The sequence below is a fragment of the Podarcis muralis genome, chromosome 13 (assembly GCF_964188315.1).
Source record: "Podarcis muralis chromosome 13, rPodMur119.hap1.1, whole genome shotgun sequence".
NCBI lineage: Eukaryota > Metazoa > Chordata > Lepidosauria > Squamata > Lacertidae > Podarcis > Podarcis muralis.
The window spans coordinates 2,243,130-2,263,436 of record NC_135667.1 but is presented as its reverse complement, the minus strand read 5'-3'; the positions used below and the strand labels follow the sequence as shown (position 1 = coordinate 2,263,436).

The 20,307-nt window shown below is 52.0% G+C and overlaps 1 protein-coding gene across 1 annotated transcript in view; it reads left to right on the top strand.

Moving 5' to 3' along the window:
• Positions 1–20,307, top strand: part of ZAN (zonadhesin) — a 68,592-nt gene that overhangs the window by 7,376 nt on the left and 40,909 nt on the right. The window contains exons 3-13 of the mRNA XM_077916778.1: positions 194–340; positions 4,069–4,322; positions 6,343–6,427; positions 7,841–7,987; positions 9,380–9,541; positions 9,705–9,805; positions 10,500–10,572; positions 10,699–10,845; positions 12,761–13,029; positions 15,068–15,152; positions 15,496–17,763. Of these exons, the coding sequence (XP_077772904.1) occupies positions 194–340; positions 4,069–4,322; positions 6,343–6,427; positions 7,841–7,987; positions 9,380–9,541; positions 9,705–9,805; positions 10,500–10,572; positions 10,699–10,845; positions 12,761–13,029; positions 15,068–15,152; positions 15,496–17,763 (3,738 nt within the window). The remainder of the gene's footprint in view (positions 1–193; positions 341–4,068; positions 4,323–6,342; positions 6,428–7,840; positions 7,988–9,379; positions 9,542–9,704; positions 9,806–10,499; positions 10,573–10,698; positions 10,846–12,760; positions 13,030–15,067; positions 15,153–15,495; positions 17,764–20,307) is intronic.

Genomic DNA, 20,307 nt, shown 5'->3' with positions numbered 1-20,307 from the left:
CAGACAGCCTGTGCGCTGCCGAAATGTAGAAGGTGTTGAACCTTCGCAACCGTGGAATTGGAAGGGGCCCCCCAAAGGTCATCTACTCCAGCCCCTCGCAGCGCAGGAGTCGTGCAGAAGTCTGGCCTTGGTGCCTGTGCGGATCCTGCAGCTGCTGCCGCCCCTTATGCTTGCCTCCTCTCTTTCCACTCAGCCGCCCTCGCCAGCTGCGACTTCGATGACGCCGGCAGCCCGTTCTGTGACTGGACCCAGCCTAAGGATGACAGTGGGGACTGGATCCGAGGAGAGGGGAAGAAGCCCGGGGAAAGCCCTGGACCGCCAGGAGGGGTCCCCGAACGGAGTATGTTATCAGAATTTAATAATAATAATAATTTTTTATTTATACCCCACCCTCCCCGGCCGGAGCCGGGCTCAGGGCAGCTAACACCAATAAAATCACAATAAAAACATAAGGGGTGGGGAACCAATTTAAAATACAGGTTAAAATGCAATTTAAAATGCAGCCTCATTTTAAAGTACCGTATTTTTCGGTCTATAACACGCACCCGACCATAACACGCACATAGTTTTTAGAGGAGGAAAACAAGAAAAAAAATATTCTAAACGAAACAGTGGATGTATGATTTTTGTGGTTCATGCTGTGGCCACAGACATGTGATCTGACGGTAAGTCTGGGGTAGCCCAATGCAAAAATCCTGAGGATCCATGTGGATCCATGCTTTGTAACCACATTTTTGCACCACTGCGGCCCCAGGCAACAGTGGGTGCGTGATTTTTTTGGTGCAAGCTGTAGCCATGGACATGCTATGTAATCTGATGGTGAATTTGGGGTGACCCAGTGCAAAAATCCAGAGGATCCATGTGGATCCGTGCTTTGTAACCAGGCTCTCTGTCCCTCTCTTCTCCCCACTCAGCGGCTCTTCTCCCGCTTTGCTGTTTCAAAGCGAGCCACGGAGGAGGGAAGGAAGGGGAACCATGGATCCTCTGCTCACGACTGCAGCAGATCCCCCCGCCATCCGTAGGCATTCGCTCCATAACACGCACAGACATTTCCCCTTACTTTCTAGGAGGAAAAAAGTGAGTGTTATGGAGCAAGAAATACGGTAGCTGATAAATCCAGACCAGGAGAACAATCCCGAAGCCATTTTGACTCTCCCAAATTGACCTCGACTCTTTCTCTGCAAGGAGGAAGGAAATGGGGAAAGCTTTCCAATGGTCTTTGGGGCTTAACACCTCCCTTTTTCAAATACAGTCTGGCAAGTATCTGTTAAGCTGAGCACACTATCAATATCAGGAACTAAGTAATTACCATCTCCAGGGAATGGCCAGGCTACCCAGAAAAGGCAATTGATAAGGCATGATCAGGTATCCAGCAGAGAAGCAACACACCCACATTTCTGCCGGGGACCACCGCTTTCTGAGATGTATGTATGATGTTTTGGGGGGTGGTCTTGAGCTACAGGGGAGGCAGTTTCAAAAGTCTATATAGCTTGCACACCAATGTTCTCGGTTCCTCTCCCCCCTCCCTGCGTGGGGTGAGCGGGGACCCTTTTACAACAATTTAATAAAGATCAGGCTTACTAGCTACTTTGTTTCTCAATATTCTCTGGTTGGCCTCTGTTATTTTCTCCTACCAATAGGGAAGCTATATAAGGACTCTATACGGGCTCTTGGGTACCCCATAAGGGACAAAAGAGCAGTTTTTTTCTTATAGCAGAGTAATAATAATAATATTTTTTTATTTATACCCCACCCGTCCTGGTTCAGGAAACCGGGCTCAGGGCGGCTAACAACAAATTTAAAACACTTAATTTATGCTGTAAAAAAAGCATAAAATACGATATAAAGCGTAAATAACAATAAAATCAAGAATCAATTTAGGGGGGAAATCCATCCAATAAACATTAGATGATCACCAGGGCTAGCTGGCTAAATTAGTCCTATTTGGGCCAGCGAGGAGGCCAGGGGAGAATTAGCTGTGGGATCCCAGAGCATGCAATCTTCACAAAAAGGGGAGGGGGAGGGAAGGAAGGGGAATAAAAGATCAGGCCGGGTTCAAATTGAAAGCCAGGCGGAATAGCTCTGTCTTACAGGCCCTGCGGAAGGAAGTTAAATCCTGCAGGGCCCTGGTCTCCTGGGACAGAGCATTCCACCAAGTCGGAGCCATCACTGAGAAGGCCCTGCCCTGGTGGAGGATATCTTTCCAAAGCCCCCTGCTCTAGAGGAAGGCCTGGCCTGCTTTGAGGCTGGAGGCTGCAGAACCGTCCCCAGTAGAAGGATAAAATCTGAATCCCACTTGCTTCAAACCACAGGAGGGGAGAGGGGCTCTTGTGTTCGAATCCTGCCTGCGGGTTTCCCTATTTAGGCATCTGTGAGAACAGGACGCTGGACTAGAGGGGTGAAATCAGGCTCTTCTCATGTTCTTAGGAAATCGTATCAGGGAGTGTGGAGGGACTGGACAGAGGTTTTCCTCCTTTCGTAACCCCGGAACTCAGGATCAATAAAATGGAAGGTTCAGGGCAGAGATGACGAAATCTTCCTTCCAGCAATGTATGATTAAGATCTTAAGGAAATAAGGAGGGTGCTACTGGATCGGGACCAAAGTCCATCAAGTCCAACATGAGGTTATGAGAATTTTAAGGTCTTAGATGTGTAATAAATGTTCATAAATGTACCAAGCAAACATGCACATAAATATATAAACCACATGTCTGAAACAGAAACAGAAAAAAAGTCCTGAACAAATTGACCTCAAATATTTCTCTGCACGGTCAAAGTGGGAAACCTTCCCATTGTCTCTTTCCTCACAAATCCTGTCTTAAGGGCACATTTAAGGTATGAATAGGGTGTGAGCCTGTGCTCTGGCTGAGGAACTAAGTATTTGTCATTACAAAAGACTGGCCAGGCTCCCCAAGCAATCCAATCAAGTGAGCATGAACAGGTAACCTGCCAGACAGGAGATAAACAATGCACTCAGATTTCTGCTGTAGACCGCCCTTTCTGTGATATAGGTATTATGTTTCTGGAGGTGGTCTTGGACTCCAGGGCTGGCAATTTAAAATGTCTATATAAGGGCGGACGCACCTGGGTTCTGGGTCCTCCTCCTTTCCTGCGTGTGAGGGGAGCACCCTGTTGCAACAGATCAATAAATCAATAAAGATCAGGCTTACGAGCTGCTTTGCTTCTCAATATTTTCTGGCTGGCCTCTGCAAAGGACTCTCTAAGGGCTCTTGTGTCCCCCATAAGGGAATAAGGGCAGGTTCTCGTTTATTACACTCACAAACAGGACCTGAGGGTAACGTGTGAGTCCTGGCAGCTGGTCCTCAGATATGCAGCCTCTGATACAGAGCATCGTGGCTTAAAGACATTGAGAGCCTTCTCCTCCACCACCAATTTGTCTAATCCTCTTTTAATCTAGATAGGTGGCCACCCCTGCCTCCTGCCGGGCAATTTCCATAGTTTAACTTTGCACCGTACTTTATTCTATCTGTATTGAACAGTTAATGGTTAATGGAGGCCTGTTTATAACATCTGTATGGTTTTTATTGTCCAGTTTTATGTTTTTATTGCTCTGAACAGCGTCTCCACCCCCATCCTTCTGCCCGGACACTGAGGTCCAGCTCCGAGGGCCTTCTGGCAGTTCCCTCCCTGCGAGAAGCCAAGTTACAGGGAACCAGGCAGAGGGCCTTCTCGGTGGTGGCACCCTCCCTGTGGAACACCCGCCCTGTGGAATAATAATTTATTATTTATACTCCACCCATCTGGCTGGGTTTCCCCAGCCACTCTGGGCGGCGTCTAACAGAATATTAAAATACAACAGTCTATTAAACATTAAAAGCTTCCCTAAACAGGGCTGCCTTCAGCTGTCTTCTAAAAGCCTGGTAGTTGTTTTTCTCTTTGACATCTGGTGGGAGGGCATTCCACAGGGCGGGCGCCACCACCGAGAAGGCCTGTTGGATCTGTTTCCTACTCATTTGAATCCGTCGGTTCGGATCCTGCCCTCCAGAGCAGGTAAATGCACACCATGCTGTCCCCGCATGAAACGAGCGACTTCTTGTCCCGTTCCAGGAGGCCATTACGTCTACCCGGAGGAAGGAGCATCCGTGCTGTTGCAGAGCCCGGATCTGGACCCGGCCGCGCCAGAGACCTGCGTCGAGTTCCTCTACTACCTGTACAGCCTAGACAGCAAGGGCCAGCTGGCGGTGAAAGTTCAATATCCTTCGGGGAACTCCTCCACCCTGTGGACACGGAGAGGGATGGAGAGTTCGTCTTGGCTGCTCGGAGCAGTGACTGTCCAGAATCCATCGCAACGCCCCTTCAAGGTAAGCGGTGTCGCTGCTTCTGAGGAGACGTTTCAGTGTGGGTGGTGTAGAGCGCTGGGCCGAGACCTGGGAGACCAGGGTTCGAATCCTCCCACTCAGCCATTAAGCTCACTAGAAATGGAAAAGGACAATTTAATGAAGAAATAAACGATTTAGGCTCCTCACAGGGTTCTCCCATATTTGCAATTCTAAAAATGGAAGGTGGGTTTTTCCTCTCTCTCCCATTTTTACTCCCTATCTCCTATTCCAGTTCCTTGCAAAGCCTTTTCAGCACCTGCTGAAAACATATTTTTTTTCTTATTTAGGCAAGCCTAAAAACTCTATTCCATTTAACCACATCCGGTTTTTAAAATAATATTTGGAATATCTCAAATGGTTGATTTTTTAACTGTTCTTCCTGATAATTTTATGGCTTTCTGTAAACCGCTTTGTTTGTTTCCCACGAGCAAACGTTGTGTACATTTTATGATATAAAACAAACATAATAAAATAATAAATTCCCGTTAGCAATAAAAGAGCACTGACCCGATGTAGTGGAGCAGACCTTGCCAAGTTTACCTTAGGATGCGGAAGAGCTGAGCTCGGTGTAAACGTCCGTTGTAGGAACCTCATCGGTTTCTTACAACCCTTGTTTTATTTATTTTTAAACGTGCAATCTATGGCCAGTTTTCTTGCAGCTCAGTTCAGGCACGAGCGGAGAGACTGAGCAGGTGCCGTGAGCTCAAATTTGTGGTTGCAGCTCAGCTCTTGCAAAGCTTCTGCTAACTGGAATAATGAATAATAATAATAATAATAATAATAATTTATTTATACCCCACCCATCTGGCTGGGTTTCCCCAGCCACTCTGGGCGGTTTCCAACAAAACACTAAAATACAATAATCTATTAAACATTAAAAAGCTTCCCTAAACAGGGCTGCCTTCAGATCTCTTCTAAAAGTCTGGTAGTTATTTTTCTCTTTGACATCTGGTGGGAGGGGGTTCCACAGGACAGGTGCCACCACCGAGAAGGCTCTTTCCCTCTGCCTGGTTCCCTGTAACTTGGCTTCTTACAGGGAGGGAACCGCCAGAAAGCTCTCAGAGCTTGACCTCAGTGGGCAGTCTGCAGGCAGGGAGGGTCTCATCCTGCGTACCAGATGGAGCTGGTAGACAGCTGCCCTGGATGCAGAATTGACCTGCGCCTCCATGGACAGTGGTGAGTCCAAAATGACTCCCAGGCTGCGCACCTGGTCCTTCAGGGGCACAGTTGCCCCATTCAGGACCAGGGAGTCCCCCACACCTGCCCGCCTCCTGTCCCCCCAGAACAGTACTTCTGTCTTGTCAGGATTCAACCTCAATCCATTAGCCGCCATCCATCCTCCAACCGCTTCCAGACACTCACACAGGACCTTCACCGCCTTCACTGGTTCTGATGTAAAAGAGATGTAGAGCTGGGTATCACCCGCATATTGATGAACACCCAGTCCAAACCCCCTGATGATCTCTCCCAGTGGCTTCATATAGATGTTAAAAAGCATGGGGGAATGGACGGACCCCTGAGGCACCCCACAAGTGAGAGCCCAGGGGTCTGGACACTCATCCCCCACCACCACTTTCTGGACACAGCCCAGAAGGAGCGGAACCACTGTATGACAGTGCCCTCAGCTCCCAGCCCCTCTAGACGGTTCAGAAGGATGTTCTGGTCGATGGTGTCAAAGGCCGCTGAGAGGTCCAGCAGAAGGGTGAATTGCTCCTTTCGCCCCCAGGGAGCTCCGCCGATCCCCACGCCGGTTCCCGAGGGCCCTCACGGAGCCTCGCTTTGTCGGGCAAACTACCGCTTTGAGAGAATGCACAAGAACCATAGAATTATGGACTTGGAAAGGGACCCTCAAGGGTCATCTAGTCCAACCCCCTTCAGTGCAGGGCTCACAGCTACAGAATCCTTGATCCCATCTCTGCTCAAAAGCCCCCAGGGAATGGCAGTCCACCACCTTCCAGGGGAACCCAGTTCCACTTTTCATTCTCTCTCTCTGCCCACACAGGTTGTTTTCGCTGCCACCCAGGTCAAGACCGAAGAAATCACCATCGCTCTGGACAGCATCTCCGTCAGGATTGGGCCTTGTGCATGTAAGCGCCCCTGTTCTAGGCCTCCTCCCCTCGGGAAGAATATGGGCTTTTTGCTGTTATTATTGGGGCAAGCGGGTGCTGGTTCCTGAGGTTGCCAGACCCTACCTGCCCGCAGACTGTCTGGCCAGAGTGGCACATGCTCTGGTTATCTCCCACTTGGACTACTGCAATGCGCTCTACGTGGGGCTACCTTTGAAGGTGACCCGGAAACTGCAACTAATCCAGAATGCGGCAGCCAGACTGGTGACTGGGAGCAGCCGCCAAGACCACATTACACCGGTCCTGAAAGACCTACATTGGCTCCCAGGACGTTTCCAAGCACAATTCAAAGTGTTGGTGCTGACCTTGAAAGCCCTAAACGGCCTCAAAAGCCCAGTACAGTGGTACCTCAGGTTACATACACTTCAGGTTACAGACTCGGCTAACCCAGAAATAGTGCTTCAGGTTAAGAACTTTGCTTCAGGATGAGAACAGAAATTGGGCTCCAGTGGTGCGGCAGCAGCAGGAGGCCCATTAGCTAAAGTGGTGCTTCAGGTTAAGAAGAGTTTCAGGTTAAGTACGGACCTCTGGAACAAATTAAGTACTTAACCTGAGGTACCACTGTAGACCTGAAGGAGCGTCTCCACCTCCATCATTGAGCCCGGACACTGAGGTCCAGCTCCGAGGGCCTTCTGGCAGTTCCCTCCCTGCGAGAAGTGAGGTTGCAGGGAACCAGGCAGAGGGCCTTCTCGGTGGTGGCGCCCGCCCTGTGGAACACCCTCCCACCAGATGTCAAGGAAATAAACAACTGTCTAACTTATAAAAGACCTCTGAAGGCAGCTCCGTTTAGGGAAGCTTTTAATGTTTGACATTTTATTGTGTTTTTAATCTTCTGTTGGGAGCTGTCCAGAGCAGCAGGGGAAACCCAGCCAGATGGATGGGGTATAAATAATAATAATAATAATAATAATAATAATAATAATAATAATAATATTTATTTATACCCCGCCCATCTGGCTGAGTTTCCCCAGCCACTCCGGGCAGCTCCCAATTGAATGTTAAAAACAATATAGCATTAAATATTAAAAACTTATTATTATTGTCAGAGTCCAAAGGCCGAGGTTCGAGGACTCTTGCACCCGAATGAGCAGGAGGCACCCCAAGAACAACAGGACCAGCCCACTGCCATCCTCTTTGCCCTCTAAACATCCCCCACCCCACAAGATCACTTAAGCCCTTCCTTGGTAGAAGATACCAAGAACTGGCAGGGTCTCTGGCCATCATGCAGAAGGACCCCTCCAAGCCTAAGACATTATCCTTCCGTGTAGTCTTCTCTTTACATCCCGTTTGGCTGCCTACCTATCAAAGCAGGCGCTATAATTCCCTCTGCAATGGGGTGCGAGAGAGACCTTTCGTCTTCTTCCTCTGCTGCAGCCTGCGTGACCGGGTGCGATTTTGACAACGACGGCGACCTCTGCCAATGGGAGAATCCGGCCGACGGAGACGTCCAGTGGGAGCAGTGGGTTGGGGCTGGGGACCTGCCCGGAGTGGGGCCAGAGGACGACTTCTCGAAACCCGGCTGTGAGTCCTGAACCCGTCAGAGCGTCCAAAGAGCCTTTAGCAGGATCAGGCCAAATCATCATTATTATTAATCATAATTTGTCATCGCCACCACTGCCTCTTAACCTCAACTACCTCGCAGGGTTCTTGTGAGGATCAAAACGAGGAGGTGGGGAGAGCCACGTACGCCACCTTGAGCTCCTGGGAGGAAAAGGCGGGATGTAAATTATGGGATTGTAGGGACCCCCCACGGTCATCTAGTCCAACCCCCTGCAATGCAGGAGTCGCAGCTAAATAAATGCGATGAATAAATAAATATTTATTCACCTTACCATAAGACGCACCTAGTTTTTAGAGGAGGAAAACCAGGAAAAAAAATCTGAACGAAACAGTGGATGTATGTTTGTTGTGGTTAATGCTATGTGATTTGACGGTGACATGATATGTGATTTGACGGTGAGTTTGGGGTAGCCCAATGCAAAAATCCTGAGGATTCATTTGGATCCGTGCTTTGTAATCATGTTTTTGCACAATTCCGGCCCCACGAAACAGTGGATGCGTGATTTTTTGGGTGCAGGCTGTAGCCATGGACATGCTATGTGATCTGATGGTGAATTTGGGGTGACCCAATGCAAAAATCCTGAGGATCCATGTGGATCCGTGCTTTGTAACCACGTTTCCCCACCATTGTGGCCCCACGCAACAGTGGGTGCGTGATTTTTTGGGTGCAGGCTGTAGCCATGGACATGCTATGTGATCTGATGGTGAATTTGGGGTAACCCAATGCAAAAATCCTGAGGATCCATGGGCTTTTATCTCCCCCCTCCCAGGCAGCCTCCTTTATCTCTAGCGTCCCTTATCTCCCTCCTGATCGCTTGCCGATCAGCTGCTTCCTTTCAACACTCTTGTGTTGAACACTCCTTAGTGTCTTTTCCTTAGCTGGAGCAGTTTTTTGCTCCTCCTTTTCTTCTAATTTCTCTCCTCATTGCTTGTTTTAGTATTCCTGTCTCCTCTCCTTGCAAGTTTGCTGTCTTTACCTCCCTCCTCCCAGGCAGCCTCCTTTACCCGCAGCCTTATCTCCCTCCTGATCACTTGCCAATCAGCGACTTTGTTTCAACACCCCCTTCCCTCTTTCTAAAAAAAAAAAAAGCATGATCTGCTTTTCGCCCCTGGGCAATTCGGCTCCAGGGACCACGCATTCGCTCCATAAGACGCACAGACGTTTCCCCTTACTTTTTAGGAAGAAAAAAGTGCGTCTTATGGAGTGAAAAATACGGTAAATTGACAAATCGATGCAGTCCCAGATTCAGACAAGCCTCCCCAGAGGATGACTGCCTGCTTCTTCCAAACCCTTCTGGCACGTTTCTTCCCGTTGGAGCAGACACTGACTTTCTCCAAATATCGTTCTTGCAGTTGGCTTCTACATGTTGCTCAATTCTCTGGGCGGCAGCGGCACGGCCCTCCTGAAGAGCCCCCTCTACCAGTCCCTGGGATCCTGCCTCTCTCTCAGCTTCTACTATACCTTGCACGGCGTCTCCAACAACACAGGGCTGAGGGTGTATGCAGCGCAACCAGGCAAGTTTCCGGACACCCGTCGGGCCCGGGGAAAGGGTGCTGTTGGTGGCAGGAGTGGGATCCTGCCACATTCCTTCCCCTGCTTCCCAGAGCAGCCCTGGAGGAGAGCGAGGGACTGGCTAACGGAGGCGCCTGTTTCTCTTCCCATTTCCGTGCGGAACAGGGGGTGAGCTGGGGCCCGCCTTGCTGAGTCTCGCAGGGGAACATGGACCCGACTGGAAACCGGGAAGAGCCGTCTACTCAGGGACATCAGAGAACATCCAGGTAAGGAGGGTGGTTTTCTCGGCACGTAATTTAACCTGAGCATAAGACGGAGAAGCTCACGGCGTTAAAACCCCAATGGACCTTGTTTTCCCATCAGTCGCAGTCGTTCTGCCCTGATACTGAGGTCCAGCTCTGAGGGCCTTCTGGCGGTTCCCTCCCTGCGAGAAGCATAGCTACAGGGAACCAGGCAGAGGGCCTTCTCGGTAGTGGCACCCGCCCTGTGGAACACCCTCCCAGCAGATGTCAAAGAGAAAAACAACCACCAGACTTTTAGAAGACATCTGAAGGCAGCCCTGTTTAGGGAAGCTTTCAATGTTTAATAGGTTATTGTATTTTAGTGTTCTGTTGGAAGCTGCCCAGAGTGGCTGGGGAAACCCAGCCAGATGGGCGGGGTTTAAATAATAAATTATTATTATTATAACCTCTGCTTAAAAACCTCCAGTGCAGGAGAGTCCATCCCCTCCCAAGGGAACAAATAATCTTGTCTGACTAGCTCAGCAACCTCCACGAGATTCTAACTCTCCCTGGGCGCAGGACCCTGAGAACTGGGAGGAACTCAGGGCATCATCTAGACTGACCCCGGCAAAACACTGCTTTGAACATACTGTGGGTCCAACCAGGAAAACGTGATTGTGGCATGGAGGGGCTGGCCATGGCCTTCTCTGGTGGTCACCCTTGGTCCTCCCTCTCCTAGTTCATCATCGAAGGCACCTATGCAGGGAAGCCTGGCGTCGCAGTGGACAGCGTGAGGATCTCGCCCTGTGAAGGTAAAATCTGCCCCGGTCATCTCTAGGCAAGGAGGGCAGGTGGATGTGGGGCGGGTGAGAGAGTCGGGCGGGCAGGCGGAGGAGGTGAACTGGGGGTTGCTCACCCCACGTGCTCTTCGCCTTCAGAGACTTTCGCCGAGTGCAACTTCAACGACGCAGCGGACCCGTTCTGCGGCTGGCTGCAGCCCAGCGACAACAAGGCGAACTGGACGTGGACAAAGGGATACACACCGACAGAAGAGACGGGGCCCCCGGGCGACTATCCTGACGGCAGTAAGGAGCCAAGGAGGGCGAGGGGTGGGCTGGGCCCAGAAAGTCCTCATCACATGCCCCACATAGAAGCCACATTGTGCTGGGCCCGGGGGTAACCCGAGCAAGGCAGTCCAGGTCCGATCCCAAATCCAAGGGTTCCACGAGGTGTCAGTCCGACAGGACACGAGGCAGGAAACCAGGCGAGGTCAGGCACAGGATCACAGGCAGGTTCTGGCAAACAGCAACATTGCTCCCGCAACCTGGGGCAGGGTCCGACAGCCTTTTATCTTTGACGGGGTAATGGCCGGTCCTGATCCCCCGGCGACTCACCTCCCTGTTTCGCCCGAAGCCGAGCACTCCTCCTGCGAGTACTCAGGTCTCTCCTTCTCTCAGACCTCAGTCTCTGCAGCTCGGGAGACGTTGGTGGGTTACTAGACCCAGAGGCCGCCTCAGCCTCCCCTGACCCAACCGCTAGTGGAGCAGCTGTAAGTGATGGCCCAGTTGGAGGCAACGAGGGAATCCCCGCATCTGGCCCCTGACTCAGCCCGGCTGGTGCTTGTTGCAGGGGAACCTGTGCAGACTGGGGCTCTTCAGAATCAGGCCCCAGACCTGGTTCAGATGCTGCCTGGGGTAAAGGATCCGGTGCGGACTGAGACTCCTCTGGCTCCGAGCCCAAGTCCCAGGCCATCACACACGTCAGGGTTCAAGGGACTTCAGGCTTCTCTCCCCACCAGCTTGTCCCAGTTGGCACATAGAATCATACCCACGAGAGTCATCTAGTCCAACACACTGCAATGCAGGAATAGCAACTAAAGAACTTCTGACAGGTGGCCATCCAACCTTTGCTTAAATTCCACTGCCAAACAGCTCTTACCGTCAGAAAGTTTAGCCGGGGAACGAGCTCTCTCCGTCTTCCATGTGACGCCCCTTTCGGATATTTAAAGGTGGCCGTCCTATCCCCTCTCAGTCTCCTCTTCTCAAGGCTGAACAAGCCCAGCTCCCCTATATGACTTGGTGGGTGTGGGTTTTGCCCCTGGGCTTGTTAACAGAGAAATCTGAGGGCTCCCTTGGGCAAAAAACAAGGACCCCAGCCAGGAATACCAGAGCAAAACAGCAGCCAGTCGGCTTGGTCTTGATTGAAGACTGTCGCGACAGGACTCCCACCTGCCACCAGGTGGAACAAGATGGAAGCCCAGAATAAAAGAAAACCCCAAACTTTTATTAGTTGCTAATCCCCATGTTTGAAGACAGAAGTGCCTGGCGTGCTCTGGTCCATGGGGTCACGAAGAGTCGGACACGACTAAACGAATAAACAACAACAATCCCCATGTCCCCCCCCCAAACTACATCACTCATACATCACAGTTACATCACTAAAGGGGAGGTCTGGTGGCCATAATCTGAGCATCCTGGACCCTGCCCCATGGTTCTCCTTGCCCTCCAACAAACACCCATCAAGTGGAACAAAATAGATATTTACATTTCCCTGTTTCCCAGCCAAGTTAATCCCACCCTTTTGTCTTCATCTGGGTTTGTTCTTTCTGGAATGGCACTCAGGTATCAGGATGCCAGGGATGATCACTCAGGCAGAGGGGCTGCGGAGGAGCTGAGCTCACAGGTCTATATGGATTTCTGAAGTTTTCCCAGTGAGCCAGTACAGAGATCCATTGATCAGTGAATTCTTACATTTGGTATCGTGCAGCAAAGGCCCTTTGAATAGATAGGAAGAAACTGTGAGGAAGTGTTTTGTGGGGACAAATCACAAAAGTCACAAAAGCGATTGTGCTGATTTTGGTAGTGGGCTGCAGGTGCGTGATATCTGCTGAAGGGGCAACCCCCCCCCCCAACCTATACATAAATTCCTGCAACAGGCTCGATGGTCAAGAGAGTGATTGGGGCATGGGGCTGCCCCCTTGCCCCCCTTCTCTCCCCCCAGAGGGCCACTACATCTACGTGGAAGCTGGTTGCACAAAGCCAGGCCAGGCCACGCGTCTGTCCAGCCGGGGCTTCTGCACGGACACCGACGCCTGCGTGGAATTCTACTACTACATGCACGGCATCGTGGAAGTCGACACGCAGCTCCGGGTTCTGGCGCACGGGCCGTGGGGACCCAGCACCCTCCTCTGGAGCCGGACCGGGATCCAAAGCCCCGCCTGGCTCTTGGGGTCTGTGACGGTGCCCTACGGGGGACCCCAACCCAGCAAGGTGAGTGGGAGGGGGGCAGGGAGGGGAGGAAAGAGCCAGGAGGGAAGGCAGAGGGACTTGGACTCAAAAAGTTCGTTTGGCAAGATTTACCATATTTTTCGCTCTATAAGATGCACCAGACCACGAGACGCACCTAGTTTTTAGAGGAGGAAAACAAGGAAAAAAATATTCTGAATCTCAGAAGCCAGAACAGCAAGAGGGATCTCTGCGCAGCGAAAGCAGCAATCCCTCTTGCTGTTCTGGCTTCTGGGGTAGCTGCGCAGCCTGCACTCGCTCCATAAGACGCACACACATTTCCCCTTACTTTTTAGGAGGGGAAAAGTGAGTCTTATAGAGCAAAACATACGGTATATACCGCTTGATTGTGAAACAAGAAAACCTCAAAGCGGTTTAACCAAAGGAGTATAAACCCAGCTTTAACCTGACTTAACTGATATATATTGCAGATATGGACCACTTAAGAAATAAGGAATTAATAACACATTTAATAACAGCAGCTGATAACGGGTATAGTCGAATTTTGGAGAACTTTGCAATTAATGAATAGCCATCACCGGTATGATATAGTCAGGCAAACAGACATAATGGAAAAGTTGACACAAAAATTGAAGGTTGGAAGGGAAAGGGAAAGAACAAGATAATTTTTACACTGTATGGTGTGATTTTATGAAATATACAAATGAAAGGACACATGGATAAAAAATATCTACAACATATGTTGCAATATGGCACAGATAAGCAGGCAGTACTATTTCGCTTGCTTTGCGTTTTCCGAGCTGAATCCTTTGAACTGGTTCACTGTAATCACCTCACTGTTATGTACCGTGTACAGTAATCTATTTTGCATTTACCGCCATGGCCCGTCTTTTGTCAGTCATGTCCTGCTTCATGTGTTATGTTTTATGATGTATGTTTGCACAATGAATAGATCATAGAACGTAATACCAGAAAATAATGGCGATGAGAATAATGATAGTGCTTTTTCTTCTTAAAAAAATGTTAAGGGTACTGTCATTTTCCTACTCATACTGAAATACTGCCCCTCAAGGAGGCCAAACTTAGATCCACAAAATGTTTAGGGGTATGCATACCCCCAGAAAAAAAGCAGAGATGATAATGATATGGTGATGATGATAATAATAATAATCATAATGATAATAATAACCATAATGGTAATAATAACAATAATATTAATAATGCTGCCATGGAATTATTAGTATGAGCAATTGAAAGATTAAAAAGCATTAAACCAACAATAAACTTTTGTTCTGTGAACCACCCTGAGACCTCTGGGTATAGGGTGGTATATAAATTCTAATAATAATAATAATAATAACAACAACAATAATAATAATAATCTGCAGGCAGCCCTGTTCAGGGAAGTTTTTAATGTGTGACATTTTAATGTATTTTTCATCTTTGTTGGAAGCCGCCCAGAGTGGCTGGGGAAACCCAGCCAGATGGGCGGGGTACAAATAATAAATTATTATTATTATTATTATTATTATTATTATTATTATTATTACAACTAAAAAACACATCAGCATTTTTAGATAGCTGGGCAGGTTTGTCTAAACAAAAACGTTTTCAGCAGGCGCTGAAAAACGTCTCGCAAAGGCGCCTGCATGATATCAACAGGCAGGGAGTTCCAAAGTGATTTCTTGCGGACGCAGACCGGCTGTTGCTTGGCACCTGTAGCGGTGCCAGTTCCGCAGATCCAGGCGGTCAAGAGGGCACAGGTGCGGTAAAGTGATCTCACCTTACTCCCGTCCAGCCGATCAGCCCTGGACTAGCTCAGGACGGTCTCCACTGACCGGCAGGTGCAGCTCTCCGGGGTTTCAGAGATGGGCATCTCCCAGCCCGGCCAGGAGGTGCCAACCTGGGACTCTTCTGTACGCAAAGCTCCGCCGCCAAACTACGGTCCTCTCCTTGAAGCAAAGCAGGACGCTAGTCCTCATGGTGGTGACAGGAAGAGCGGGAGTCAGGTGCGGGCAAAGCCGCCTCCTCGCCCTCGACTGACCCCTTTGCTTTGGCGCAGGTCGTCTTCGAGGTGGTCCGGGGCAGCAACCCCTATATGGATGTGGCGCTGGACAACATTTCCATACGCAAGGGGGCCTGCGCAGGTGAGGCCGGGCGGGGCGGGGCGATGGGGTGACAAGCGGCCACCCCCAAGAACCCCCTTGCTCTTTCCGCAGAGCCGTGTTTGCCAGAATTCCCCGGGAAGAGGGAGGGATCGCTGAACCGCTTTGGGAATTGTAGCGCCGGGAGGGGAACTCTCAGCATCCTTAGCGCACTACAATTCCCAGGGTTCCCTGGGGGAAGGCGGGGCTGAGGGGGGGTCATTGCGCTTTAAAGGAAGGTGGGAATGGAGCCTGCAAAAATGATATGTGGGAGAAGCCTCAGGTATCCCCAAAATCCCATAAATACCCCACTCACTATGGACTCTGTTTTTTCTCCTCCTTGCAGAATCTGGGACCACAATTCCCCCACCGACCTCCACAGCCGCCACATCGACCACCACAGTCAGACCCGGACCCATAACAACCACCGGGGCCAGACCCACAACCACCACCAGTGGACCAAGCCCCATAACCACCACTGGGACTGGCCCCACAACTACCACTGGGGCCACAACCACCACTGGGACCAGCCCCATAACCACCACGGAGCCCAGCCCCATAACCACTACCAGTGGACCAAGCTCCACAACTACCACTGGGGCCAGCCCCACAACCACTATTGGGACTGGCCCCACAACTACCACCGGGGCCACAACCACCACTGGGACCAGCCCCATAACCACCAGTGGACCCAGCCCCACAACTACCACCGGGGCCAGCCCCATAACCACCACCAGTGGACCCAGCCCCACAACTGTGACTAACCCCACAACCACCAACGGGACCAGCCCCACAACCACCAGTGGACCCAGCCCCACAACCACAACTGTGACTAACCCCACAACCACCAACGGGACCAGCCCCACAACCACCAGTGGACCCAGCCCCACAACCACCACCGGGGCCAGCCCCATAACCACCACCAGTGGACCCAGCCCCACAACCACCAACGGGACCAGACCCATAACCACCACAAGTGGACCCAGCCCCACAACCACCAGTGGACCCAGCCCCACAACCACAACTGTGACTAACCCCACAACCACCAACGGGACCAGCCCCACAACCACCAGTGGACCCAGCCCCACAACCACCAATGGGACCAGCCCCACAACCACCAGTGGACCCAGCCCCACAACCACCACCGGGGCCAGCCCCATAACCACCACCAGTGGACCCAGCCCCACAACCACCAACGGGACCAGCCCCATAACCACCAGTGGACCCAGCCCCACAACCACCACCGGGGCCAGCCCCATAACCACCACCAGTGGACCCAGCCCCACAACCACAACTGTGACTAACCCCACAACCACCAACGGGACCAGCCCCACAACCACCAGTGGACCCAGCCCCACAACCACCACCGGGGCCAGCCCCATAACCACCACCAGTGGACCCAGCCCCACAACCACCAACGGGACCAGCCCCATAACCACCACCAGTGGACCCAGCCCCACAACAACTACTGGGACCAACCCCACAACCACCAACGGGACCAGCCCCACAACCACAACTGTGACTAACCCCACAACCACCAACGGGACCAGCCCCACAACCACCAGTGGACCCAGCCCCACAACCACCAACGGGACCAGCCCCATAACCACCACCAGTGGACCCAGCCCCACAACCACAACTGTGACTAACCCCACAACCACCAACGGGACCAGCCCCACAACCACCAGTGGACCCAGCCCCACAACCACCAGTGGACCCAGCCCCATAACCACCACCAGTGGACCCAGCCCCACAACCACCAACGGGACCAGCCCCATAACCACCACCAGTGGACCCAGCCCCACAACCACTACTGGGACCAGCCCCACAACCACCAACGGGACCAGCCCCACAACCACCAGTGGACCCAGCCCCACAACCACCACCGGGGCCAGCCCCATAACCACCACCAGTGGACCCAGCCCCACAACCACTACTGGGACCAGCCCCACAACCACCAGTGGACCCAGCCCCACAACCACCAATGGAACCAGCCCCACAACCACCACCAGGGCCAGCCCCATAACCACCACCAGTGGACCCAGCCCCACAACCACAACTGTGACTAACCCCACAACCACCAACGGGACCAGCCCCACAACCACCAGTGGACCCAGCCCCACAACCACCACCGGGGCCAGCCCCATAACCACCACCAGTGGACCCAGCCCCATAACCACCACCAGTGGACCCAGCCCCACAACCACCAACGGGACCAGCCCCACAACCACCAGTGGACCCAGCCCCACAACTACCACCAGTGGACCCAGCCCCATAACCACCACCAGTGGACCCAGCCCCACAACCACCAACGGGACCAGCCCCACAACCACCAGTGGACCCAGCCCCACAACTACCACCAGTGGACCCAGCCCCATAACCACCACCAGTGGACCCAGCCCCACAACCACCAACGGGACCAGCCCCACAACCACCAGTGGACCCAGCCCCACAACTACCACCAGTGGACCCAGCCCCATAACCACCACCAGTGGACCCAGTCCCACAACCACCACTGGGCCCAGCCCCACAACCACCCCGGAACTGTGTACCTCCACCCCTTCGGTCTCCACTACTACAACAACCACGGCGAAACCCCCTGTGCCGCCTGCAGGTGAATACCTTCCGGGGCCCCCTAACTGCAGGGGGGCGGAAGGAGCCAAACAGTTACTGTGCAGCAGCAGCAGCCGCCTTTGGGGTGGGGAGGCAGAGGGTCTGGGCTGCCCAGGAAAGAAGGGAGATCAAATTGGCCAGCCAGGTGCCCCATAGCGAACCCCACAAGCCGGATCTGAACCCAAGACCCCACCACTGGCATTCAGAAGCATTGCTGCCTCTGAACGTGATGACAGAGCTTTGCCACCCTGGCTAGTAGCCATCAATATCAAATCCTCTTTTAAAGCCATCTAAGTTTGTGGCCCTCACTGCCTCATGTGGCAGGGAGTTCCGCAGTTCATCTCTGTGCTGCGTGAAACACTTTATTCTGCCTGTCCTGAATCTTCCAACACATAGCTTGAAAGGGAGGAGGGGGTATTAGGAGCATGAGCCAGGACTCCTGGGTTCTTTACCTTCTGTGGCGGGAAGGTAAACGTACCTAGCAGTTTGAAAGCACGTTCAAGTGCAAGTAGATCAATAGGTACCGCTCCGGCGGGAGGGTAAACGGCATTTCCATGCACTGCTCTGGTTCGCCAGAAGCGGCTTAGTCCTGCTGGCCACATGACCCGCAAGCTGTACGCCGGCTCCCTCGGCCAGTAAAGCGAGATGAGCGCTGCAACCCCAGAGTCGGCCACGACTGGACCTAATGGTCAGGGGTCCCTTTTCCTTTTACTAACAAAATAAAAAAAAATCCGTCCAGTAGCACCTTAGAGATTAACTAAGTCTGTTATTGGTATGAACTTCCGTGTGTCTCTGAAGAAGTGTACAGTGGTGCCCCGCAAGATGAATGCCTCGCAAGACGGAAAACCCGCTAGACGAAAGGCTTTTCCGTTTTGGAGGTGCTTCGCAAAACGAATTTCCTATGGGCTTGCTCCGCAAGACGAAAATGTATTGCAAGTTCCTGCAGGGTTTTTTGCCTCCCCCCCCCCCTTTTCCCCAAGCCGCTAAGCCGCTTAACAGCTGATCCGCTAAGCCGCTTATCAGCTGATCCGCTAAGCCGCTTATCAGCTGATCCGCCAAGCCGCTTATCAGCTGATCCGCCAAGCCGCTTATCAGCTGATCCGCTAAGCCGCTAATAGCGCTAATCCTCTAAGCCGCTAATGGGCTTGCTTCCCAAGACGAAAAAACCGCAAGATGAAGAGACTCGCGGAACGGATTCTTTTCGTCTTGCGAGGCACCACTGTACATGCACACGAAATTTCATACGAATAACAAACTTAGTTGGTCTTTAAGGTGCTACTGGAAGGAATTGTTTTATTTCTTTTGAGTATGGCAGACCAACATGGGACGCGGGTGGCACTGGGGTCTAAACCACAGAGCCTAGGGCTTGCCAATCGGAAGGTCGCTGGTTCGAATCCCCGCGACGGGGTAAGCTCCCGTTGCTCAGTCCCTGCTCCTGCCAACCTAGCAGTTCGAAAGCACGTCAAAGTACAAGTAGATAAATAGGTACCGCTCCAGCGGGAAGGTAAACAGCGTTTCTGTGCGCTGCTCTGGTTCGCCAGAAGCGGCTTAGTCCTGCTGGCCGCATGACCCAGAAAACTGCGGACAAACACCGGCTCCCTCGACCAGTAAAGCGAGATGAGCACCGCAACCCCAGAGTCGTCTGTGACTGGACCTAATGGTCAGGGGTCCCCTTTACCTTTACAACCTGATCATAGGATGGAGCGACTCACAGCATTTGACACCCCAATAACCTCCCTGTTAGGTTCCCAGGGCAGCCCTAAACTCTCTGTGTCTCCAGACAAACCCTCTGTCTTTCCAGCTGTGTGTCAGCCCAAAGTGGCACACACACAGCATCCATTTGCCATGTTGCCCATCCATTTGCCCATCTTAGGACGATATGGCCAGGTGAGGCAGCGAAAGGCCTATCCATTTGTCTCTGTTACAGCAAAGCCTGCTCTTTGGACATGTAAATGAAGGTACTTCACTGGCCAGCTAAGTACAGTGGGGGATGCGGGTGGCGCTGTGGGTTCAACCACAGAGCCTAGGACTTGCCGATCAGAAGGTCGGCAGTTCGAATCCCGGGGTAAGCTCCCGTTGCTCGGTCCCTGCTCCTGCCAACCTAGCAGTTCAAAAGTTTCTAATATTTGCTTGGTTATTTTACTTATTTCTCGTGTGGTTGTTGTCCAGAATGGTTGGATTTTGGGGCACTCCCACCACATGTGGAGGTATGTGCCTGTGGAGGTGAACCCTCTACTTTACCCCTTTGCAAAAAAATGAGTGGATTTGACATATTTTGGGACTGAATATTGGGAAAGTATTGGTAGACTTGGGACGCGGGTGGCGCTGCGGGTTAAACCACAGAGCCTAGGACTTGCCGATCAGAAGGTCGGCGGTTCGAATCCCCGTGACGGGGTGAGCTCCCGTTGCTCGGTCCCTGCTCCTGCCCACCTAGCAGTTCAAAAGCACACCAGTGCAAGTAGATAAATAGGTACCACTCCGGCGGGAAGGTAAACGGCGTTTCCGTGCGCTGCTCTGGTTCGCCAGAAGCGGCTTAGTCATGCTG